Source organism: Pseudopodoces humilis, chromosome 28 (genome assembly GCF_049639895.1).
Source record: "Pseudopodoces humilis isolate 2021_Gansu_Grassland_sample_001 chromosome 28, ASM4963989v1, whole genome shotgun sequence".
In the NCBI taxonomy this organism is placed as follows: Eukaryota; Metazoa; Chordata; class Aves; order Passeriformes; family Paridae; genus Pseudopodoces; species Pseudopodoces humilis.
This window is the reverse complement of record NC_142227.1, coordinates 635,291-660,626: the sequence shown is the minus strand read 5'-3', so window position 1 is coordinate 660,626 and position 25,336 is coordinate 635,291. Positions and strand designations below refer to the sequence as shown.

Below are 25,336 nucleotides of genomic sequence, written 5' to 3'. Positions count from 1 at the left end.
GTCTCCAGGCACGGGCGCTCCGCTCCTGCTCCCTTTCACCACTGGCCCTGATAACTCAGCCTCAGAAGATAAATGAATGACACAAAGGCCCTGTGTCTGTCATTTCCCAGGCCTGGCTGCAGCTGTCACAGGTAATTGTGTGACACAGCCTGGGCTGGGGGCACAGCCCGTTCACAGGGGGTGTGGAGAACACCAGGAGCTGCTGCTGGTCCCTCAGGAGGGCAGGGCTGGCTTCTCCTGTCCCCCCTGGGCTGCTGTCAGGAGTGTCCTGGACATAAACCAGAGCTGGAAATCCTGGCAGGTGTGCTGGGATGGGGCTGAGGGATGCCCAGCCAGAATTCTTGGCTGTTGCCAAGGTGTGTGTCCCCCCCTAACCCTCTGCAAATGTCCTCCCAAATTCCCGGGGAACACCTCAGCTCCTCCCAACCAAGCAGCAACAAAGTCCAGCCAGCTGCAGAGGGGAGGGACAGAGCAGAGCAGCTTCAGGCCAGAGCACGATGCTTTATTTCTTTATTTGTGCTGTATTTACTCAGGAAAGGAATTGCACATTCCCTGTTATTACTCTGGATAAGAAAAAAATCACTTTTCTGTAGGTATAAAACAGTCCCGTGGCTGTACTGAGATGTGGAAGTGTTGCCTGGATTGATTCCTGATTGTGTCAGAATAAACTGCTCTGCCTTCCCCCACCCAAGCCCAGCTCTGGATCCACCCCAGCCACACACTTGCCATGGAATCAGAGCTTTGGCCAAATCCCTCCCTCCCTCTCAATTAATTATTTCCTCCTGTCAAGCTGGTGGAGAGACAAATCCCATCTCCCCTCCAGAGACTACAGAGTTAACAACTTCCCTTTAGCAAGGGAAAAATCGCTGAAATCCAGGCACTTATCTCCCTGCAGGCTCTTCCCAGGCAGGCAGATAAGGAGCCCCTTTCCAGGGAGCTCTGCTCAGCAGCTCAGCCAGGCAGGAAGGGGCACGGGAGGAGTGGCAGCTCTCAGCTGCAGAGCACGGTGTCACTGACACACGGCGGAACAAATCCGTCCTCACCTCCAAACCCCGCTCGCGTCGGTCCCCGGAACATTTCAGTATGGAAAACAGAAAAGGTTTGGCCAACCAAAAGCAAAAGCCTGCAGGTCAGCAGGAAATTCCTTCACTGCCACGCTGGTCAGGCAGAGCCCCCTGCCCAGGGCTGGCCTGGGGGTCACAGCTCGTCACGGGGGGTTTTTGCTACGATCACGAGTTTGGACAGCTCGAAACGGAACTTGCCTTCCCTGTGAGACACTGGGGAGAGAGAGAGAAGCAGATGGAAAAGCAGGAACAAAACAGCCCCACTGGGCCCTTTCCAGGGTGTCTGGGCACTGCTCTTCCCGCTCCTGCACAGGCCAGGCTGTTAATTCCTTACCCTCGGAATTTAACTGGGATGGGACCCACAAGATCCAGCTGCCAGTGGTGGATGGAGAGCACTGCACCCCCAGCTCCATGGCACTGGGGGATATTTGAGTTTAAACTGGTCCCTGGCCTGTCCCCCAGCCCAGCCCCTCTCTCACTGCTCCCTCAGGCACAGACCTGTTGTGTCAGTGATCTCAAATTCTTCCTGTTTTAAGGGGATGTCGCTCTGGGCACCCACAGCAGCCTGAGACTGAAACAGGAAGGAAGGAGCTGTAAGAGGCAGTCCAACAAGCCACAGCATTCAAACCAACCCAAACCAGCACACTGACGAGCGGGTCTGTGATTTCTGTGCAGTGGAAGAATTAAGTGCACAGAGGAAATCGGAAGGAAAATCTCTGGCTGTTTCACCGTTTCCTATTAAACCCCGGGCTCGTGTCCTCGGGGTGAGTGAAAGCCTCACCCCTGGAAACTGGGAAATGGAAGAATGAGCCAGACACAAACAGCAGCAGAGGTTTGATTTGCTTTGTCACATGCAATTAGTTGAGGCAATCCAAGCCTCCCTTTGTGCCCTGGTGCCTTTGGAGCCCCCTCCCAGCAAATCCCTGTGACTGAGAGGGCAGCAGCACAATGGAGCAGCCTGCCCACCTGCAGCCCCTCTCCTGCCTGCCACCAGTCTCTAATTAGGGACATGATGGAGCACATTTTATGGCACAGATGTCTAATAAATGTTTTCCACGTCTAATTCATGTTTTATAGCAGCCTCCCACACTCCTGCTTCCCCGGGATCAGCTGGGACTTACATAAGCCATGGCATACTCTATCTTGGCTCCTTTCACTTCAGCTTTAAACTGGGTAAAGAAGAGATAAGACTTCCCTTGGGGCCTGAAAGAAGAAAGCAGAGCCTTTGTCAGCGGCACAGAGGGTGGAGGTGCAGAGGAGTGAAGGATTCCTGGCTCCCTCCCTCCCCCCACAGCCACCTCTGGATCTCCTGCAGCTTTTGTGCAGAGATCACAGAATTTATAAAGCAACAGCTGCACAAAAAGCCCCCAGAGCCACAGCAGCCCCGGCAGAGGAAAACCCTCCCTGCAGAGATGCACAGAAGGGTCCCTGTCGCTGCCCCCTGCTCAGGACACACCTCCAGACGGAGCAGGAGAAGAGCCCGCTGTCCTCGCTCACTCCGATGTTCATCTGCCATTGCTGCACAGGGAAGATCCGGAGTCAGCGTGGGGAAAACCCTGCAGGGCAATCCCTCCCCTGCAGCTGCAGCAGCAGCTCCAAAATAACCCAGCACCCGCTGCTGGCCCCCTCTGCTCCCTGCTCGCCGCAGTTAGGGCTGTGCTCCCACACAAAAGGGCTCAGAGTCTCTCCTTTCAGGATGGGAAAAAGGAGCTGATGCCAAGGGGACGTGCCTGGGGCCTGCCCTGCTCACCTCGTTCGTGCCGCCCTGGGCCGAGTAGGTGAAGGTGCAGCCGTAATCCCCCTGCCAGAGAGAGAACAGGAGCAGCCTCGCTTCAGCACGAGCTTTTCCTCCACACACTCCAGGAACTGCTGAGGTTGGAAAAGCCCTCCACGACCATCGAGTCCAACAGTGCCCCAGCGCTGCCCAGGCCACCACTGACCCCTGTCCCCAAGTGCCACATCCACACGGCTTTAAATCCCTCCAGGGACCCCCCCAGTGCGGCTGTGCCAGTGCCCAACCTCCCTTTCCATGAAGGATTTTCCAAAATATCCAGCCTGAACCTCCCCTGGCACCACCTGAGGCCATTTCCTCCTGCCTGAAGTGCTGGGGTGAGGACTCGTTTTTGGGGTGCCCAGGGACCCCCATTCCGTTCTGCACTGGGGCCCTTCCTTTGCTGAGCCCCCTCCCACGAGGACCCTCCTTTCTCTGAGACCCCTTCCCCTCTCCCTGCCCTTGGGCTAGCTCATCCCTTTGGAAACCCCCCTTCTCCTGGGGGGCGTTATCCACGGCAGGTCCCCATCCCTGGGGGTCTCCTCGCTACAGAGATTGTCCCACTTTGGGGACCTGCTTTCCTTGGGGACCCCCGGGCTCCCCCTTCCCCTGCAGACCCCCGTTCCCCCGTTCCCCCCCTTCCCCTGCAGACCCCCGTTCCCCCCGGGCTCCCCCCGTTCCCCCCGGGCTCCCCCCGCCTCTCTGGGGACCCCTCTCGCCCTGGGGACCCCCACCACCCGCTAGCCCCGCCCCCCCGCGCTCAGCCAATCCCCACCGCAGGAGTTATGAGTGACGCGGCGCGCAGCCAATCAGCGAGGGGCACGTACCCTCTCCGCTCCCGCTCCCTCCCTCCCGGCCGCTCACCAGGCTCCGGGAGAAGGAATGAACCTCCCCGCCGGGCCGCACGTCGAACTCGGCCGTGCTCGGGTCCGTGCCCGGGGCCGTGCCCGGTTCCGCGGCCGTCTGGGCCGCCAGGCACAGCAGGGCTGCGGGCACCAGCACGGCCCACGCGCGCCGGCCGCTCCTCCCGCTGGGCGCCGCCATCTTGGAAAGGAAGCGCGGGCTATGGCGGCCGGCAGGGGCCAGCCCGGAGGCGGCGCGGCGGCCATGTTGGGTGTGGGCAGGAGCCCGGGCGCGCCAAACCCGCGGGGACCCCGGAGGGACAGGAGGACGTGGGGACATCGAGGACAAGGGACATTGGGGACAATAGGACAAGGGACATTGGGGACAAGAGGCCCTGTGGTCAGGGGACAGAGGGACCGCGAGGATAAGGTGCCTTTGGGACAAGCGTCCATGGGAACAGAGGACAGCAGGATGGCCGAGCTGTGAGGGAAGGCCTGGAGAATGCTGAGCATGGTTGGAGGGAGCATCGAGGTTGGATGGGGCTTGGAGCGGCCTGGAAGGTGTCCGGGAACAAGATGGGCTTCAATTCTCATCCCACCCAACCCATCCCGTGAGGCCACGATTGTACCACGAGGCCCCGGCTGCATCAGCCAATTAACCAAGGCACTTTTAATTGCTGCTTGCTGCACAGGAAGAGAAGTTTCCAGAAGGAAACAGCGGTGGGTTGGCAGGGTGGGAGGGAGGGAGGGCTGTCCTGGCTGTGATCCCTCCGAGAGGATTCTCCAGGATGGATTTACAGCCTTGTTTTGGCCAGCACAGACACACCCCGCTCCTCGTGTGGGGACCCTGCGATTCCTGAGCCGCTCCGGTTCCTCTGCACGGCCCAGCACAGACATCAAACCCCTGACACCCCCGAGCACCCCGAGTTTCCCCTGACGTGGCTTTTCCCGCAGCCACAGCTGTCGTCGCACCTTTATCCCACCCACCTTGGGAATGGAGATGCCGGGAAGTTTTCCATTCAAGCATCTTTCAGGGCAAGGAGTGACTTTTCTGAGCTAATTTTGTAGCTTGAAGAGTGATTTTGTTTTAAAAATAAGTCCTCAAGAACATCTGTTCTCCCTCCACACAATCCACCTAAAAATAAAGCCCTACAGGGTGGGTTTTTGGTAGAGAAATGCCTCCCAAGCCACTCTCAAGTCCCAAATTCTTGAGGAAGAGCCTTTTTTGCCTGGTTTCCCCAGCACCTGCTGCTTCCTCTGTCATTACCACTCAGGAAATTAACTCAGCTTCATCCTCCAGCTGCAAATCCTCCACCCAGAGCCACCCTGCTCCCTGTTCCCATCGCCTTCCCCGCTGGACAGCGGCTGGGGGCCTCCCACGTCATTTGTATTTCAATCTCCAACAGAGCCTGTTCCAGAAGGAACAGCTCCTCCTCCCAGGAGATTTCCCAGCTAATTCCTCTCAGGAGTCTCAGTCCCCAAAAGAAGACGACCAGCCCCTTTTTAGGGTGCCAAACAATCCTGCAGCAAGCTGAGGGATCAGAGGAACCGACAGATCTGCAAACTCTTGTAGACAAGAGTGTTTTAGGACATTTTAAGGAACACTGGGCTTTTTTGGGGACAGGAAAAAGCAGTTTAAAAGAAGTTTAAACTGAAGAAGTTTTGTGTTCAGATCAGGCCTCCAGCAGCACCCTCAGGGCATTAAGAGCAGGTTAGTTAACAGCGGCTCCCATGGAGGAGGGCAAAGCAAGGCTGGGTTTGGGGAGCTTTGAGCTGGGAGGGCGAGCAGAGGCAGGCCCAGCTCCGTGAGTCCCAGAGTGGGACCGGAGCAGGCGCAGCCCCCAGTCCCACCGGAGCGAGGGAGGGAGGTGCCCACCCCAGGCTGCTGCTGCCTCGCTCAAGGTCACACAGAGCCAAGAACACAGCCCAGGGTTCCCAGCCCTCACTTGGATCACGCTTCCCCCGAGGAACAGCAGGGATTTAATATTCTCTCCACTGCTCGGCACAGAAAGAACAGAGAGAGCACTTGGCTTTCAGCAGAGCTGCTCTGGCTGTGGCAGCAGCTGCTGCTTCCTCCCGCCCCCCAAAGCAGCCACCACGTCTCTTTCCAATATTTTAATGAGTCGCTACATCTTACACTCATAATTATAAAAGAATAAGAATCCATAAAAATATTTTCTTTTCATAATACGCACTTAAAATACTCCAGGGCAAGTCAACGTGGTTCATTTGGGTGGGTTTTGTTTGAGTTTTCGTTTTGCCCCTGGCAGAACCCTTGGCTTGAGGGGGGGATGTGCTCCCCTGAGGTGTGATTGCTCAATCCCCCACCCCAGAACTGCAGTTCCTGTTGCCCAGGTAAATAAAAACCAGGAGAGAGCATTGCTGAGTAGACGGGCAAGGGGACCAGTCACTGACCCGCAGAGAACTGAAGCACAGCCAATTTCAGTGCACATGGGAAAGCTCGGGGATGGACAAGGGGGGTCGGGAGGCGGCACAGAGAACGGAGGGAGGGAGGATTTGCATAAATATCATCCATCTTGTGTTGCAAAAACCCAAATGCTGCTGTGAGCTCTGGAGAGAGGCTCTGGCTGTAGCCAGCTGCCAGTGCTACCTGTTGGCACAACTCTGTGTGAGAGCGGCCATGAGAGGAAGGATCAGAGGACGCTGCTACCGGCCCCAGCCACTTCCTCCATCTGCTCTGCAAATTTAAACTGGAAAATAGATATATATATATAAAAAAGACTAGTGTTGCATGCTTCTGTAGACCTCTCTTCACCTCCCAGGGCTCCAGTGTGGCAGCAAGGGCCAGGACACAGACCAGATCCCCAGGTGAGCAGTAGGTAATTCTCTCTTCCCTCACACTCCTGGCTTAAGGCAGCTTCTGATTCGGCTCTTCCGTTTCCAACACAGGCACTGAGTTCTTGCAGGTGAGAGTTTGGGAACTGCACAGGTGCAGTGGAAGGAGAAAGGGATTGGGGAGAGAGAGATGGACACAAACCTCAGCCTCAGGACACAGACCACTGTCCATTGATTCCCAGGAGGGAGGGAGTAGCAGCAAAAAAAGCATTGAACAGCCAGGCTGGAGGAGAGGAGGAGGACGAGCAGCCGAGCAGGGGCAGACCTCCAGCATGGAAAGTGAGAGAAGGTGGCACTGTCCAAAGGGAAGGCGCCCTCCAGCTTTTCCCCCTGGCCTGGGGGTACCCCCAGCCCGACGTGGGCACTCAGCCCCTTGTGCTCTGGGTTGGACGCTGCTGGGGAGCAGGAGGGCACGGGGCAGGTGAGCTGTCAGTGTCCAGTTTGCAGAGGCTCGTGCTCTCAGAGGTATTCTTGTAGAAAGTGCAGCAGCGTGATTTCATAGTGCTCTCCTGACTCAGGGCACCGAATACTGTGTCTCTCGTTGGGGTAGATCTGTGCCGGGGCAGACACGGGGCATCGGTCACTCAGCAGGGACACAACTCCCTCCCCTCAGCCCTGCTCCCTCCAGCCAGTCTCCAGCAGGACAAAGCCGTGCCAGGGAAGGTCTGGAGCACCCCCTCCCTCACTGCAGCCTCCCAAGTGGGACAGAACAGCTCGTGGAGGAGGAAAGTTCCAGGCCCCAGGGCAGCGGCCCTGCCTGCACATGCCACATCTGCCAGCCATGGAACAGCCACAGTGCCACCTCCCGGCCTCCTCTCCAGTCCACGAGGTGTTCACTGCCACCAGCACCACAACAGGATGTGGGGGAGCTGTCTCCATCTCCTCCCATCCCCACAACACACAGCAGGGATCCTTCTCCACATTTGTGGAACCCTCCCTCCGCACTCCTGTCCCTCCTACCTGCAGCTGGTAAGGTTTTCCAGCCCGGATTAGCTGCGATACCAGGAAGTTGGTGTGAAAAAAGTGCACATTTTCATCCAAAAAGCCATGGAGGATCAGCAAACGGTTTGGCCTGGACATGGGGTGAGAGATAAAGAGAGAAACAGGATGAGAAACCAGATGGAAAACACGATGAGGCACCAGATAAAAGCTCTGCAGTGGGTTTGAGCAAAGAGCTGCCAGCTGGACAAGCCAAACCCAAGCAAGAGCAGTGCCAGGCCATGGCCACGGGCCTCAAGCCCTCCCTGGCAGGGGGCTGGGGGTGCTCTGGCTCAGCTGCTGCCGAGTTAAAGCGGATCAGAACCCCTCCATTCCTCTGGGATTGAGCAGAGGTGGCACTGAGCAGGCCCAGGAGCAGGTCTGGGGCAGGTACTCACTCGTTGGGAAGCTTTTCCACGTGCAGTGCCACCGAGCCAGCCTCGTAGCCCTGCTGGTTGTTCTCGGGGACGTCCATGTAGCGCTCGGTGTAGCCGGTGTCGTAGGCCATCCACACGGTGACAGGGGCACCTGCTATGGCAATCTGTCAAACAGAGAGGTGGCACCACACGGCCTCCATTATCGCCTGCTCAGCAGCCCAGGTGTTCCCTGCTCTCCTGGAGAGGCAGGAGAGAGCAGGCTCTGGGCTGTTCTGTCACTCAGATCAGGATTCCCCTTCAGCAATCCCACACAGAACCCAGATTCCCCCTCCTGCTGTTCCTCTTGTGGTCACAGTGGGGCAAATTCCTGCACATCAGCACTAAAAGGCCTCCCCTCTGCAAGGAGGACTTGTGAATGATCCAGAAAGTGTACTGGGCACTAGGGATGGGGAGCAGCACATCAGTACTTCCCTGTATGGCAGACCAAGCCCATCGCAGAGCCATCCTGCTCCAGCCCCAGCCAGGGGCTGCAGCAGGACACAGGACTGGAGCTGGGAGCTACAGGAAGGACAGGGGGACATTTCCACCTGTCCACCACAAACCAGCCAAAACACCAATTCCACCTGCCAGGAGGGACAGAAGCTGTGAGAGCCAAGTGTCCCAAAGGTGCCAGCCCCACGTGCAGGCTCACCTTGAAGACGTTGGGTTTACAGATGAGCCCCATGAGGGACAGGAAGCCCCCGTAGGACCAGCCGTGGATGGCGACCCGGCTCAAGTCGATGAACCCGTATTTTTCTGCTACATAATGTAAACCTTCCACCTGGTCCTCTATCTCCACCTGACCCTAAAAGGCAACGAGGAGACTCATGTTAGCAGACTGGAAAAATTTAGAAACTTGAGGCAGGAACACTCACACAGGAAATAAGCAGCCACCACCTTTAGGAAGGACAAACAATCAGATATTCCCCAGCACAAGGAGGACGTTACCATTTGATTTTTCAGGGCCCCTTCAAATCTGAGGCCTCGCTGGCACGATCCCCTCCCATCAATCACCACCACAGCATAGCCCAGGGATGCCAGCGTGTTCAGCCGCAGGTACTTGATGCCTTTGAAGGAGTTGTTCACCAGCTGCACCTACACAAGGAGGGAGGAAGAGCTTCAGAGCTGAGCAGCTGCCTTCCAGTGCCTTCCTGTGTCAGTGGAGGATCCTGAGCTGGACAGCAGCCACTCATCGAGCTATCAGAGCATGGAAATCAAAGCACACGCTGGAAAAGTCATCTGAGGTTTGAAGCAGAGGTCAAACACAGGGACAAAAGGAGTAAGTTTAGATATTAGGAGGAAGGTTTTTGCTGTAATGGTGGTGAAGCCCTAGCACAGGGTGCCCAGAGAAGCTGTGGCTGCCCCACCCCTGGAGGTGTTCAAGGCCAGCCTGGATCTCTGAACAACCTGGGATAATGGAAGGTGTCCCTGCCCACAGCAGGGGTGGGACTGGATGGGCTTTGAGGTCACTCCAACCCAAACCATTCCATGATTCTGTGACATTGCTAAGTGCAAGTCTTGATGCACAACTGACAGAACTCTGCCCTGGGCAGCAGCCCCAGCCCTGAGCCCAGAAGTTCCCCAGTTATTACCTGAGGGCCTCCGTACACAAAGAGCACCGTGGGATGCTTCTTGCCAGGCTGGACATCGTGGGGTTTGTAGACCATTCCATAGAGCTCCACGTCTGACTGGGTGTGGAAGTGGAAGATCTCTGGGGGGACGTAGTCTGGGGGACAGCCTGCAGCAGGAGGGTCACACACAGTGCTGAGGGACTGAGCAGGCTCTGCTGCCACCCCCTGAACCAGCTCTGTCCAAACCTGAGCCTGGGCAGGGCTCCTTCAGCACCAAACCACACCAAGACTTAGCAAAAAAACACCCTGAAGTGTTCAAGGGCAGGTTGGACAGGGCTTGGAGAAATATGGACTAGTGGAAGATGTACCTGTCCATGGCAGGGCATGAAAACATGAACTTTAATGTCCATTCTCACCTAAACCACTCAGTAATTCCACAGTAAAACCACATCCTTGTGGGTGTGTCAACTCTGTACACCCCTGAGCATGACCTTTGCTCAATGTGTGAAACAGACAAAAGCCCAGGCAGCATTTCCTGGGCGAGTGAGAAGTATCTCCCCCACAAGGTAACACAATTCATTTTCCCTCCCCACCACTCCTGGGAGAGCTCTCCCTGAAGGGCCCCACTGGCACCTTCTCCAGGACTTACTGGCTGCCTCCATCATGCTGGCCCAAAACTTGGGCTGCTTGTGGAGCGGGTCATCGTCGGAGCCGCTGAGCTTGTAGATGTGCACACAGGGAGGAGTGCTCACACTGCTGTAGTGGCTGATGAACATGTCAAAGTTCTGGCAGGGAACACAGGAGAGTCAGGGAACGAGGTCCTGCACTGCCCACATCTGGAGCAGCGCTCAGGACTCGTTACTGGCCACGAGTCATTGCCATTCCCAGTTAGCCCTGTCAGTCAGGAGATGGGAACCCAAGAAACAACAAACCTGGCTCATGGAGCAGCTGTGGGAGAAGCCTGGAGTGGTGAGGCGCATGATCTCCCCGGGAGACTCATAGCTGACCACGTAGAGGTGGTGCTCCAGCGGGGTGTCCTTCGTGCCTTGGAAATACACCAGCTTGGTGGCCTCATTGACCCAGATCTGTGCCAGGAGAGAGGGCTCAGGGACAGGCAGGGACAAGCTCTGCTCCTCTGCCAGCCCAGAACACACACAGACCACGACAGGGCTCCGCAGGGCAGGGGCTTGAGGGGTCAGAGAACACACACAGCACACGGAGAACTGCAGACAACACAATGCAGTGACAGAGAGCAGCCCCTCAGCCTTTTTGTTAAAGGCTCAAAGCATTTGCTAATTAATGAGCATAAAAAGCTGGGCTTTGTTCCCTGCAGGTTAAAAGGAAACCATCCTCTTGACAAGGAACATTCTGTGCTTATATGGCATCTTACAGAACCATGGAATCCTTTAGAAAATGGGAAAACCCCTCCAAGATCAACCATTAAGCCAGCAGCACCCTGTTCACCCCTAACCCACATCCACATCTGAACATTTCCAGTGGTGGTGGCTCCCTGCTGCCCTGTCCCAGTGCCTGATCACCTTCCCAGTGAAGCCATTTCCCCCATCTCCAGCCTGAACCCCCTGGAGCAATGCAAGGCTGTTTCCTCTGCTCCTGTCCCTTGTTCCCTGGGAGAACAGCCCACTCCTCACCTGGCCACCGCCTCCATGGCTGCATTATAAAGGTACAGGTACCTGCTTTCATGGTAATGAATTCCCATTTGTGGGAGGACCAGTCTAACAGCTCTCAGCACCAAACTCTGAGACACATTAAAATAGGTTTTTTACTGTCCAGATAAAGCTGGTTCTAAAAACCACCCAGTGAGGCAGGAACAGAGGCGACAGCTTTTAAATCCTTCATTGATCCAACAACAGTAACTGAACTGTTTTTCCACCTTGCGGTTTCCAAATTCTATTTCTGGCTAACCTACAGTTTGAAGACCCCTGTGAACAGCAAAGGGAAAAACATATCCAACTCAATTGGCCAGGAAAACTAGGCAGAGCCCTGTGGAGCAACAAATGCATCAAAATAATTGCTGCTAACACAATTTTAGCCGTAACACATGCAGGGAAGAGCTGTGGCCAAAATCAACAGCATGTACAGTGAGAATCCACATGGGGAGGGACAGCAGGTTAATTGCAGATTGAGGAAAAGCAGCAGAAACCAAAAGCTTGGAGCTGTTGGTCTTTTAAAAAGCGAGAAGTGAAAATCCAGATTAATTGGAAATGAACAGACAAGGTCTTTATTTTGACAGAAATCACCTGGGAGTGTTAAAGATCAGACTAGGAGTTAATTCCTGAAGCAAAAATGAAACTAGGTTTCTACAAGATTAATAAAAATTCATTTCTGGCTGTTCTGCAAGCGACAACAGATACAGCTTCTCCATATTCTAAATTGCTCTATATTCCCCAGCTGCCTTCTTCCTAAAGGCTCTGCTGAGGGATCAGCTGGAGACCAAGAGTTCAGTCTGAGTGCCAGGACACATTTCCACATTGCAAGAACTCATTGGAGTTAAAATGCCTCAGCAAAGGCAGCAATCCCCAGCTTCTCCACAAAATGGTTCTTTGTTGCTCTTAAACCTCAAACTTGTGTCCTTTTTTATGGCCTGACCCACTCCTGGGATTTACCTAAGGAGCAATCCGAAGTCTGATTAAGAAGGCAATCAGATCCATGTGCACTGGCCTACAGCACTTCTGGGGAAAGCAGAGGCAGCAATAAAAACAGCAACAAAATGAAGCTTAAGCAGTTCTAGCAGGTCCCAGGCATAAGGGAGGGCTCAGGCCAGGACTGGGGGCAGGCAATGCAGAGCTGAGACACTGCAAGGGAATAAAAATAACCCCTACCTTGGATCCATGCCTCGCCAGCACCTCCCATTCCCCACCAGTCAGGGCAATCTCCTCCTTGATGGGACATTTGAAATCATCTACAAGAGAGACCATGAGAATAAATCCCTGCCCTCCCCAAAGGAAAGGACAGGCCAGCAGGAGGGGGAGCTCCCAGGGCTGCAGCCCTTACCCTCACTGCGGACACAGGGCTGCACCCAGTCGTGGCTGCCTGGCTTCAGGATCGCTGTCACCCTGTACAGGTGACAGAACCCCGTTTTGCACTCGTTGGCTCGGATAAAGCACAGCTCTTCCTCCTCCCCCTCCGGCTGGATGAAAGGATAGAAGATGTCATGAACCTGCCACACAAAATGAGAAACCTGAGTGACTGATTTGCTTTATCAAAGCCCTGATTCATCACCAAGTTTGGGACTGCTGAGTAGCAAAACTGCTGGAGCAAGGACTTAACTGGACACCCAATCAACAGGAGATGGTTAACTGATGGGAGGAAGGGGCAGCCCGTGTTCTGCTCCCAGCCCTGAGCCTCTTACATTTATCCACACATCAGTGGTTTCTTCATAGATCACAAATGGCTGGACATTTTCTGGCACAGTTTTGGCAAATTCAGCACGCTGCTCCTCATTTTCTGGGACTGGAATAAAGAGTGCTGGAGGCAGAAGGACTAGCTGGAGCCGCTGCTGAGGTCTGTCTAGGAACATAGCCCAGGCGCTGGGGAAAGAAGTCGGAGGTGAATGTCAGTACCACAGAACAGAGGTCCCTTTCCAACATGGAACACGCATCCCTTTCTTCCCCCCCACTGCCAGAAAGGATTTGGGCATCTGAATGCAAAGCTTTTCTCATCACTGCTGCTTTCTAATCCCCTGGAAGCTGTGCCAACACACACGTACTGCCAGACAGCTCTGGTATTTCACAGGGGTATCGCTCAGACGAGATGTCTGACAGATTTGCCAGCGCCTGTTCCAAGGGAGCACTGCTGACAGAGCCCTGTCTCCAGAATGGAACTCCTCCTTGGACACCCCTCCATCAGGAAGCACTGTCTGTGCTCCAGCTCTCCCCCAGTTCCAGTGATCACCCTCCAAGAGCTCCGTCTGCAGCCTCCTCCTCGCGCTCTGGCAGGGAGGCGCAGCCCCAGCTCGAGTGCCAGGGGAAGGAGCTGCTCCCCTCCAAGGAGGGTCCCTGAAGTGGTGCTGCACTGCAGGCTCTCAGCACGACACATGGCAAAGCACGGCCACCCCACGGCCTGCGAGTGCGTCCAGGGGAGTTCCACCATGAAAGACAGATTTGAAAAGAGGCAGTTCTCCCCCAGCGCCGCAGGATTGCAGGAACTGAGATATTCAGCACATTTAGATAAGCTCTGGTGCAGAACATCACAATCACCTCTGGGATTACCTGCTGGAAAGCTCTCTAAATTTCCTTTCCAGAGCAGAAAATTAATGACGAGTTACAGAACGCCACCTTCAAAGACAGCCAAGTCACCTTAACTTCATCTGCACACACACCAGTTAACAGCCAAGCAAGCTTAGGAAGGGGAAAAATTAAGAACTTTAAAATTTCAATCAGATTGGGATGAATTCTGTAACTCTTCAGACAAGACTGTGAATCCCATCTGGAGCAATCCTTCCCTCTGGACATGCTGCATGAAGGATGTGGCACCACAGACCCTGCCCCTGTCCTGTGATTCAGGCTGTCATGACAAGCTGTGCCAACAAACAAAGATAAACTTGCCCACAGAACACCCCCATTTTCAGCAGGAAACACTGTGTTACCTGTATTAAACACCTTCAACTCCAAAGAATTCCCCAGAATTGCCCACTTAATGTATCCATGTCATTTAACTCTGGTTGTGACAAACCCCACAGCCTGTCACTCTGCTCTGCCTCATCCCTACTTTTAGGATGTTACAACACTGAAACCAAATATTCATGTGCCATTTCTGGCACTCGGGGCTTTAAAACCAGGTCATGGACACAGAAGAAGCATGTTGAGGGTCTGCAACCAGAGGAGCCCTTGGGAAAGTTCTTTTGGGAGGAAAATGAACTTACTATTTGCCATCCCGGGTCCATCCAGCACGGGCAATGTACTCCACAGTGGGAAACAAGGCAGAAAAGGGCTGCACCAGCTCTTTGTCCTGAGCACACACAATCTGCAGCAAAACCAAGGCCCAACATCAAATCAGAGCACCAGAGCTCATCACCTCCTCCCAGGGAAGCTCAGGGAGATGGCAGAACAAGGAAGTTTAGCTACTGGCATCAGCAAGGGTCAGGCCAGGAGAAGCAAGCCTTGCTACAAAGAGCAGGAAGAGAAGGGGAAAACAGGCTTCAAAGCAAAATGATTTTGGCATTCAGCCACAGGAAAGGATACAGGCAGGGACTGATGCCCCGGATTAGACCTGGCTCCAGCCCTCCTGTGTCTGCCATGTGTAGCAGGCAAGCCCCACTTCCCCCTTCCCTCCACATTCCCAGATGAATCTCCCCCAGAATAATTCTCAGCATTTTCAAGTCTTTCTGTTTCTTGAACAAACACATAAGAGAACCAGGTATTACAAGAGAATAAAAAACCCAGACTAACACTATTTAGGATTTCTTTGTGACCTTGTTTTAATTCTAGGGAGCTTCAAAAACCCTCCTGTGCAATGTCCCCTTCTGAGTTATCACTTACCTTACCCTTGCTGTCTGTTTTAAATTCTGCCAGTTTCAATGTAATCTTGGGGTTTTTGCTGCCTGCAGAGAAGTGAAAAAACATCAAGATGATCAAGTTGAACATTCTGTGGTTACACAAAATACAGCTCCTAAAGTAGAACTGCCCTTGGTCCTACTGAAATGGCTCTGTGTGAACTTACAAATATCCAAATATGCATGTGAACAAACACCAGAGTCATTCTGGAAATGGGAGCAGTTTGCTTTGCCTTCCCTAGCTGGCTGTGCATGTTCCCAGGAGGGAAAGGAAAGATGGGATTCAGAATGTATTCCACCATAAGCCATCAGATATATTCCACTTCCTCAGCAATCCTTTCTTTTAGGGCTGGGATTTAAAGTTCAGCCTTTCTTGCAGCAGATTTTGGGATGGGAGAGTCAATTAGGTCTCAGCATTTATAACCAGTTTCTAACATCCCAGTAAGTGCCCAGATTAATGATGCAAAGTTTATAGCCCCAATTCCACTGCTGATTCCAGCAGGAGTCCAGAGCTGCCTCAGCAGCCCCACGTGATTCACTCACCTGTCCTGGGGTACCGATAGGAATCTGTTTTTCTCTCCTCCAAGGCAGGTGAAGGAACATGAATTATCTCCACCTCTGACTCATCCACTTCCTCATACAAGATCCGCAGTGTTTTCAAATCCTCTGAACCTGGGACAGAGAGCAGGAATGTTTGCAACAGCATTTCCTGCTGCTTCTGCCTTGCCTGAAGCACTGGTGCAGAGGGAACACCTGTACAGCCCCAGCTCTCAGTGACCACCTGCAAACACTGGACAATTATAATCCTCTCAGTGCTTTGTTCCTTCAGGTGTTCTCCCCAGGAACAGCCCAAACCCAGGCCAAAGGAAAATCATGCTCAGAATCTCATTCCTAGCAGGAGGCAGCAGTCACAGCGCCAGGATTTGATGAGTAGAACAGAGACTGACCTTCTGTGGAAGCTGTGGGACACCACCAATAGCCCGTGAACCGATCAAACTCCTCCTGAATGACAAAAGTGGCTACTCCAGCAGACTTGGGGTCATCCAGAACATTGGATAAGCCTGGAGAGGAACAAAGAAGAGACAGCATTTGCATTTTGCATTTACAGCTCCTTGGAAAATGCTGACCCAAAAGACAAATGCACTTGTAAGAAATAAAGCAGGAATGTGGGTATTGCAGGCCAGATTCCTCAGCAGGAATTCCCTTCTGGGGCTGGAGGAAGCCTCGTTACCTTTATGGCAGTACGTCATCCGCCTCTCCTCGCCCGTCTCGATGTTTGCCACCCACAGGTCGTTGTTGTTAATGAAGGAGAAGAAGGCTGGGTCAGCAGGGCAGATTTTGGGATCCATCCGTGGCCCCGTGCACTGAGTCTTGATCTCCAGAGGTTTCATTGGAGACACCTATGGCAAGAGACACACACAGAGCTGGGTGCCACATCAGCTCCCAGCTCTGCAGAGAAAAAGCCTAAAGCAGAGACACAGCACAGCCCGGGGGATGATGGCAAACCCCTGACAGGACACAAGAACAACCACCATAACCAAACAGATGAAGATGTGGAAGATGTGAACCTGCTAGAGCAGGTCCAGAGGAGCCACAGAGATGCTCCGAGGGCTGGAACCCCTCTGGAGCCAGGCTGGGAGAGCTGGGAGTGCTCACTGGAGAAGAGAAGTATCTTGCAGTGCATGAAGGGGCTCCAGGAGAACCTTCCTGTGAGGGAGGTGAGGCCCTGGCACAGGTGCCCAGAGCAGTTGTGGCTACCCCTGGGTCCCTGCCAGTGCCCAAGGCCAGGCTGGAGCAGCCTGGGACAGTGGAAGGTGTGGAAGGTGAACCATGGCAGGGTGTGGCACTGGGACGGGCTTCAAGGTCCCTTCCACCCCAGTCCAGCCTGGGTTTCCACATGCAGCCATCTCCAATCCAAACCATCATGCCCCTTTGAGGTGACATCCCTCAGGATGCAGGAAATCCCTGTCAGACTCACCATGAACCCATTCTTGCCCCCATCTCGACAGTGGAAGAGGCTGTTGCTGGCCTGGAAGAGGAACAGGCCACTCTCACTGTGGAAATCATAAGATGTTATCCCAAAGACACCCAGTCTCTTGCGTTCCCTCAGGAGCTCCTCCTCTCTGGAATACATCCCGTGGTGAGGGGTTGCCTAGAATTGAAGGAAAGGAATATCTGAAAGGATTTGCAAGGAGAGGAACATTCACAGGAGTGCTCTGAGCCTGTCACAACAGCCCAGCTCAAACAGGCAGCAGTGTCAGGGTACAGGTCCCCAATTCCTGCACTGCAGGCTACAGCTGTGGGTCCAGGAGGCCTAAACCCACCACACCCCCCAAACTTCCCTCTGCAGGAGGGCCGAGCTGTGAATCTCTCAGTTCTGCAGTTGGCACCTCAGCATGAACTGAGAACAGCTATGCTTGCTCTGCTTATGCAAATCAGATGTAACCAATTAACTTAATGACGTTATCTGCAGCCTTCACAAACAGTTTCCATGTCAGACACTGCTAACAAAAGTTCTTCCGGGATCTTGAATTACTCTGGAGAGAACTTGCAGCCCAAATGGGGTCAAGACAGATAAATTCTGTTCCACCAGGAACTTTTTAAGGAGGGGAGAAAAGACCAACACCCTTCAATGCTGTCAGTGACAAAGGACATGAAGATACTGAAACCAGGGAGGGGAAAATTCCCTCCCTTTCTGGTGCACTCCCAACAGTGTAGGGCAGAAGCAGCAATTTAAACTCAACTTTCCCAACATTGTGAAAGCAGGAAGGATGGCAGACACCACACAAATGTCCCCACCACAGCAGCCCCACAGCATCACCCAATTTCCCCAGCCACTGACAACCCAGGCTCTTCCCACCCTGGCTTACCTGAAAGTGATCCAGCATCTGTTTCCAGGACAAGAGCAGCAAGGCCTCCTTCCGTACCTTTTTGGGAATCTCTGAGTAAAGAAGGGAATTCTCTCTGCTACCATATGGCATTCCTATTAGGAGGACAAAAGCATCATGGTACTTAAGATGAGTTAGCCAGGACAAAGAGGCCCACAAACAAATTCAAACAGAAGTTTGGAAACAGAGGGGCTGGGGCTGCCCGGAGACCTTTACCCACTTTCCTTCCCAGATCAATCCCAGAATAACATCTAAACCATTTAGATATTCATTTGCTTGGAATTTTCCTAGGCAATATTTAATACTCCACCTCTCCAGAGTGTATTAGGTCCAATTTTCCCCTCTGTGCTTGCCTTCCATGCCCCAGCTCCACTCTAAGAGCACCACTCCCTGAACGGGTGACTCAACATTACTCTCCACATTTCTCATACAGAAATTTGCTACAGGGACTTGGTTCAGGCCAAGGCAGCAGCTTGCAAGGAGGGAAGGAAAAGCTTGGAAGCTCCAGAGAGCCCATTCAAATGTGAAACAGTATCCTACAGATTCAAAAGACCTTGTCATTTTACATAAGCCTTTGACTGTGGTTATCAAATGAGCTCCTGGCCTTCATCCAACTTCCAAAACAACCATCAAATATCCTGACACGAAATTTTGACAGTTTCCACAAAAACAAAGACCGTGAACTTGCCCTCTACTTATGCTGCAGAGACTCCCTGGATCAGAAATTCACACAGGGATATGTGCCCTGATACTGCCTACTCTGCACATGTTCTGGGCAGAACAGAGAGATTTCTGAGCTGGCTGACCCAGCAGTAGTTACTTCAAATTAAAGCTGAAATATTAATAAGTGCTCGGGAAGCAGAGCAATATGTGAGGATCTAATCCTCAGAGATCCAGGAACACCAAAGTGCTGAGCATGTGGTGTTTAACATAAGCAGCATCTGCCACCATACAACATAAAAAACTCTGTGGGGATGGCCCAGGAATGATTGAAGATGGCCATACAGGAAAAACTGCAGAGGGGAACAAATGACTCTGGATACACGAATCTGACACTCAGGCAACTGTGACCTGGACTTCCCCTTATGCTAGAACTTTCTCCAATGATCTCAGGCTGACTACAATCAACTGGCATTTACAAGGAAAATATTGCCTTCCTCCCCAAAAGACAGTTTACTTTGCTTCCAAGTGAAATATTCAACCCTACAGTAAAGTTCATCAGGAGTCTCCATCCACTCCTCAGTTTAATTTAAACACTTTAAAATGATACTTGATGCTGGGGCAGTAACAGCCCACTGAGTTAAACACTTTGAACTTACAGGCTGCCCAGAGAAGCTGTGGCTGCCCCATCCCTGGGAGTGTCCATTATTATGGCAAAAGAATCAGCATTTAAATCAGAATCTACCCTTTATTAGGGACATCTGAGCAGAGGTACCCTGGGATTACCTGGCTGATGCTGATGTTAACTGAGGGATTAATCTGCTCTAAGCCCTGTACGATTCCTTAAGGAAGGAAGCACTGAAAAGGCGCTTGTGTATCCTCATTCCTGGTTCTGGCTCCTGGAACAGTCACACCCTGGCAGAACACCAACCACCCAGTAGCTGGTTTGGTTGCCATTTCATACAACAGAACATTAAAAAACTTAAAATTAGCCACTTAGCTCTTTAATCATCCAGATCAAAACCAGTATCAAAGTGAACTGGAAATACATTCAGCTTTAAATCAAGCCTCACTGCTCAGACTTGACAAGAAAAATATGCCAGCTCTGGATCCTGCCCTTCAGAACAGCACTTGTGTCCCAAGAATTTATGAGAACTACACAAATCAAGTCACTGGCACACAGGAGCTGCTTAGTGACAAAACAAATGAGTCCCTCAAATCCAGCATCTTACAGTGATCTACACTCAAATCTGGAAAAAGGAGGAAGAGCAGCAGGGTCACTTCAGGGCAGCAGTCACTGCACAGAGTTGCACATCCGGCAATTTTTGTACTGGCCCAGTAACGATCAGCTCATGCCCCAAAGCACAACAAATTCTTTATAGTCTATAAAGCTTCCCATGTTACCAGCCACAAAATTATCCAGTTACTAAAATCCAAAAACTCTGTCACTAATTACACCATGGCTCCATCTGTAAAAAGGGACCTGTACAACACGGAATTCTGCTTTGAGTCCCACTGAAGGAAAGGGATATAATGCCAGGAACAGCTCATTCCCAACTCAATTTTCTTCCCTGCTCTTGAAATCATTCTAACTTCATGACACTTAATAAAGCAGGAGACACCACCACCCTGCCATTAATATGTTGCAACATATAATTAGTCATTACTGACAGCAAATTTCTTGGAAAGTCAGTCTGGTTAACGAAGCAAGTAAATCCCATTTCTCCCAAGCTACAGAGGCACGAGGCAGTCCTGAGCATGAGGAACATCCTTTCTCCTGCCCCATCCCCTGCGTGACAAAGGACACAGAAGTGCTGGCTGGCCAACACTTCCCCTTGCCACAGCTGATCCCTGTGTGTGAGGCTTGTCTGGCACTGGGGAGCCCGTGCTCAGTCCCAGGTTTGCGGAAGATCCTGCAAGCCTTGAGCCACGTTACCCAGTCTCAGTTCCCCAGCCCACAGAGGGAGATCCCTCCCATCCCTTCCCCTGCCTGTTGAGTTTGGAAGAGCCCCGTGTTCCCCTGGACACCGGCACGAGGCTTACCCAGGTAATAGAGGCGGTGCGAGTGCGGGCTGGACTCCTCTGTTTTCCGGACAAACTGGAAATCATGGGGAGCTTTGTTCACTATCATGCCCGAGTACTTCCTGCTGCTGTGAATAATGTCACGCAGCCCATCCCAAGAATGCTTTTGCACCTGGAATTGGGAAGGCACATCCTCCATCTCGACCACCTCAGAGCTGTCCGAGAGCGTGTCCACTGCAGTCATCCTCGCTTCCCCTTCAGAACTGGGCAAAAAACTGAGGGAGGAGTAGAGGGAGAGAATTAAGCCTTAAAATCAAGCAGGTGCACCTTAAACTACAGATCCTGGGATTCTCTGCACTCAAGGATTAAATTTTAAACATTGAAAGGAAAAGCCCATCTCCCATCCCATATGGAATCCTGTAAATGACCTCAGAAAACTCCCTCTCCCAGGGCTGGCTCTAGGAATGAGCTGTTAAAGGAAGCACAAGCAGCAGATTCTGGTGCAGACAGCAAGCAGGCTGACTCAAAGGAAAACCACTCCAGGAATCCAGATGAATATGTCATCAAAGCTATGATCTATCAAAAATGGACATAAACTCCTGCCCTGTGAGACCACAGAAGTGGAATTCCCTTCCTATCCCAAAGGAAAACCTGGCCACCACTTGGGGAGAGAGGTTCAAACCCAAGCACAACAACTCACTTACCTGAGGAGATACTGAGGCCAGGAATGAAGCAAGAGAGGTGGGAAAACAGGAAGAGAAAGTGCAACTGCTTTGCTAAGAGAGAGAAGGCAGCAGGAGCAGACCCTGGTTGTATCCTAATGTGGCACACATTCCTCAGAGATTTCCAAGTGAGCAGGTGTGGAATAAGAGGACAAGAACCACCTCCACATTAACACAAATTTTAATTTGAGGTGAGGTGAACCCACAGACTTGCCCAAGGTCAGTGATGTCATCCACTGCAAAGCAGGAATGAGCTGAGGACTAGGGAAACCTGTTTCTGACACCCCACTTGAGAGGTAGGATGTCCCTCCGAGAGGACACGTGAGGGATTTTGGAGGTACCTGAAAGAATGTTACAGAGAATTTCAGAAGAACTTCAGCTTACCGGAGAATTTTGCTCCAAGGAGACAGAATCAGCCTTGCGCAAGGGCTGAAAATGTAACATCTCCTCAGACTCCTAAGTCCCTAAGTTGTACAAAATGTGCCAAAAGTAACACAAGAACAAGGTCCCAAAATAATTCTCTAGGTACTCCTGGTACCTACTGCCCAGCAGTAAATCCACAGCCTGAAAATGGATAAAGAGGAGTATTTTCCAATCAAAGGCAGGCAGGAAGCCCAAGTGAAACCACAAAAGAGAACATGATGGAATGTCACACAGACTGTGTGTTTGTGGCCTCTGCCTGTATCCAGACTCTCCACTGCAGCAGCCAAAATCACAGCTGAAGGCAGAAGTGCTGCCTGTCAGAAACACAAGGCAGGAAGAACATGAAAATCCATAAACTGAGTGCAATTCTCCCAACCCCATCCCACTGCAGATCAACTCAGCCAGTCAAATACTCTGGCTTTAGCTCACAAAGCCTGGCCCTTGGGTAACTCTCACCCAGCTGATGAATCCATTTCACTCAGCCAGGCTGGCTCATCACAAACAAAAGCTTAACCTTTAAAATCAGTCCACAAATGTGATACTGGTACCTGTCCCCAGCTGAACTGGAGCCTGGAGGCCCTTCCAAACTATACTGCCATGATTTTATCATGTGAACAGCACAGCTCTAAGCTTGGCACTGTTCTCATCCTGGTGATTTGGACACGAGAATGGAGTAGGGAAGTGGGATAAGCAAAGCAGCCACAAACTGAGGTAAGAGTGTTGGGAATTACTGGGAATTACCAGTGGCATTGCTGGAACCTGGTGGACTCTCACAAAATCACAGAATAGTTTGAACTGGAAGTGACCTTAAAGATCATCTAATTCTAAACCCCTGCCATGGGCAGGGACACCTCGCACTAGAAGGGAAAAAAAACCCCTAAAACTTAGATCCTGGCATGATAGAGAGTAAAAGGAAACTCAGATTTCTGCCTTTGTCACTACAGCCACCTCTGGAAGAAGACATAGTCAATATTTGGCAACACTGCGTGTGTAAGTAAACAAACACAAGGAGTAACTTATCTCAGGGTAGATTTTGGGATTACATTACTCAGACGTGAGCTGGATCAAGACACCAGTTATTAACCATCTTAAGGCAGCAATAACAGCATCCAAGATTTCCACCTTGCTGGAGAAGCCCTGTCCCTTCCGCCCCACGCTGAGGCAGGGACTGAGATGACTCAGAGCTGTTGCAGGGACACTGCTCTCTCCACTCCCAAAAACATGGAGCTGCCCCTTGGGGGTCTTTTAATGCCATTTGTGCCCTGTCAGGTGAGGTGGGTGAGCCAAGCCCTCCTCTGGGGGAAGGTGTTAGTCTGGAGGGGACAACAAGCACAGGTGGGAAATCAGAACCCGGAAAAAACTGTAAAGCTCGGTATTGGAAGTGAGTGAAAGAAGTTATTGTCCTGAGTCACTTCCTGACTCACAGATCCTGACACAGAGCTCCCTGGGCAGGACTGTACAGATGGGATTTCTCAGAGCCCTCTTGGTGCAGAGGTGATTGCTGCTCTGTCCCACAGCACACAGAGTCCCCGCAGGGACCTGGACGTACCTTCTCCAACTTCCTGCAGTCTCGTTTTCCAGACGAACCCTCTTTATCTTCTGCATTAACTACTCAGAGAGCTGGGCAGGACAGGAAACTGGGGAGGAAGAGGGGAGAAAGGAGATTTCATACAACTGCTGGATAAAATAATCTTCCACAGGTCACATTTCCAGCTGAGTGGGGAGGAATAAATAAATCCTTGGGTTTCATTCCTTGGTCCAAATCTGTTCTGTCAGCACAGCCTGGATTTGAACAGCCCTGATAAATCTGAGAGACTTCATCTGAACGAGGCTCAGTGAACTCTGGGGTGTGCCTTGCTCTTCCCCAGAAAATTCTTCGTAAAATCCAAGAATCTTGAGTATTGAACCTTTCCATCATCCCCTTTCCAAAATCTTGGAATTCTTGCAAGTATCAGGTACTAAAAACTGATAAAACAGAGATCTGGTCCATACACTTAAGAGGGAAGAGTCAAACAAAGGACACATCATAAGGAGCCAGCCAGAGGGTCACAGTCCCACCTGGGACATAAAAAACACATTTGTCTTCCAAGCCTGAATACTGCTTCCCTGTGCTTCAGCCTGCTGCCACGAGGAACCCTGGCTCCCACACCAATCTGTTCTCCAGGAGCACAGGAAGGTGCTTCACTGCCATCCCCTCTCCCCAAGTACAAAGATCTTTAGCTCTGAATCGCAGACACACTCAAGACCCACCAGCGCCTTTTGTCAAGGCTCCTGCTCTCCCCAAACTGCCATTTCTCCACCAAAAACGCATTCACAGGGGACCAGGAGAGACAAAGCATCACAAAGAAACTCCTCCGCTGCAGAGGAGAGCAGAGAGGGAGGAAGCAGCTGCATTCAGCAATTTAAGGGCAGTTTTTGATGCAGGCATGAAGGACAGCAGGAGCGATGCTCAGGAATGCTGAGTAACCTGGTCTGATCTCCCAGCTGACCCTGCCTAGAGCAGGGGGCTGGACCAGAGACTTCCTGAGGTCCTGCCAGGCTCGGCTGCTCTGTGATTTTAATGATTCTGAGGAACATCTTAACCCTCATTGGACCCAGCACAGATCACACATTTTGCACGGGGAAGGAACAGTAAAATCTTGAACCAGGAGGAAAAAAAAAAGAAACTGGGCAAAATAGACAAAAGAGATCAGGAACCAGCGTGAATCATTCGGGAAGAGCCAATGGAACACAGGAACAGAGTCACCTACAGGAGCCCTTACAACGCGTCCCTGTCGTGGCCGGGAGCTTTAAGATCTCCAAAAATTAAAGCAGCTGAGGGTGGGATAAAACTGTGGGGATCTCTCCAGAGAGGGATGAGCTCTGGCAAAGGCTGCCAGCAGCCCGTGTCCCTGTGCAGCTCTCGCCGGGAACTCTGCCCTTGGTGCAGAGGAAAGGCCGGGATTTGGGATAGCAGGAGAGGGGGAATCCCCGGGGATGGAGCATCCTGTGCCCCCCATCTCCCTCGCTGCTGCAGACGGCTCCTTCCCGTGCAGGAGGAGCGAGCGGCCCCTCACCCGCCTGGGCTGGCCAGGGCTGCTGGGGGGGGACACAGGACCCCCCTCCAAAGGCAGGGGGTCCCACATCACCCCATCCACGGGCAGCATATGCGGGAGTGAACTGCAAACGAGTCCCTGAGGGCCAGGCCCGGGGACGAACCCGGGCGAGCAAACGCCCCCCGGGGCAAGGAGAGGCGGCTCCCATCCCTGGAGGGGAGGGAGCCCACGGAACACCGCACCCCCGGCCCCTCGGGCACCCCCAGCCCAGGGCAGCGGGGATGCGGCCCACGGAGCGGGCAAACGCCCCCCGCCCGGCCCAGCCGCCCCTCACAGGCGTGGGCCCCACCCAGCCCTGCCCGTCCCAGGGCGGGACCCCCCGTCCCCGCCATCCCCCCTCTCCTCCTCACTCACCGCGGGGCGCGGCGACCTCCCCGTGCCGGGCGGGGGTGGGGGCGGCTCCTGCGCGGGAGGGAGGGCGGGGGAGGGAGGGGGCGGCGGCGGCTCCGTCAGTGCCGCTCCATGTCCCGGGCGCGGGGCAGCCCCGGAAACGGGGGCGCGGGGGCGGCGGCGGCC

At 52.8% G+C, this 25,336-nt stretch overlaps 2 protein-coding genes across 4 annotated transcripts; both read right to left on the bottom strand.

The window, feature by feature from the left end:
* Positions 1-493: 493 nt before the first annotated feature.
* MYDGF (myeloid derived growth factor) lies at positions 494-3,897 on the bottom strand. The gene is made up of 6 exons (XM_005531620.3): positions 3,700-3,897; positions 2,815-2,865; positions 2,521-2,582; positions 2,186-2,267; positions 1,563-1,635; positions 494-1,277 (listed from the first exon to the last, which is right to left on the bottom strand). Exons 1-6 carry the CDS (start codon positions 3,877-3,879, stop codon positions 1,198-1,200), a joined length of 528 nt encoding a protein of 175 aa, XP_005531677.2. The 5' UTR covers positions 3,880-3,897; the 3' UTR covers positions 494-1,197.
* A 1,880-nt stretch (positions 3,898-5,777) lies between these two features.
* DPP9 (dipeptidyl peptidase 9) lies at positions 5,778-25,256 on the bottom strand. Of its 3 annotated transcripts, XM_014260281.2 has the most exons (22): positions 25,175-25,256; positions 23,275-23,362; positions 20,753-20,855; positions 20,602-20,656; positions 17,881-17,993; positions 16,989-17,162; positions 16,242-16,410; positions 15,958-16,071; positions 15,554-15,682; positions 14,997-15,058; positions 14,381-14,481; positions 12,869-13,046; positions 12,511-12,676; positions 12,339-12,418; positions 10,431-10,583; positions 10,148-10,283; positions 9,520-9,665; positions 8,876-9,022; positions 8,580-8,732; positions 7,910-8,052; positions 7,494-7,605; positions 5,778-7,085 (listed from the first exon to the last, which is right to left on the bottom strand). In XM_014260281.2, the coding sequence occupies exons 2-22, from the start codon at positions 23,328-23,330 to the stop codon at positions 6,993-6,995; spliced, it is 2,583 nt and encodes an 860-aa protein (XP_014115756.1). In that variant the 5' UTR covers positions 23,331-23,362; positions 25,175-25,256; the 3' UTR covers positions 5,778-6,992. The 3 variants fall into 3 exon arrangements, with proteins under 3 accessions (XP_014115756.1, XP_005531676.1, XP_014115755.1); XM_005531619.3 differs by having other exon boundaries at positions 20,602-20,855; XM_014260280.2 differs by lacking the exon at positions 23,275-23,362 and having other exon boundaries at positions 20,602-20,855; positions 25,175-25,195.
* Positions 25,257-25,336: the final 80 nt, after the last annotated feature.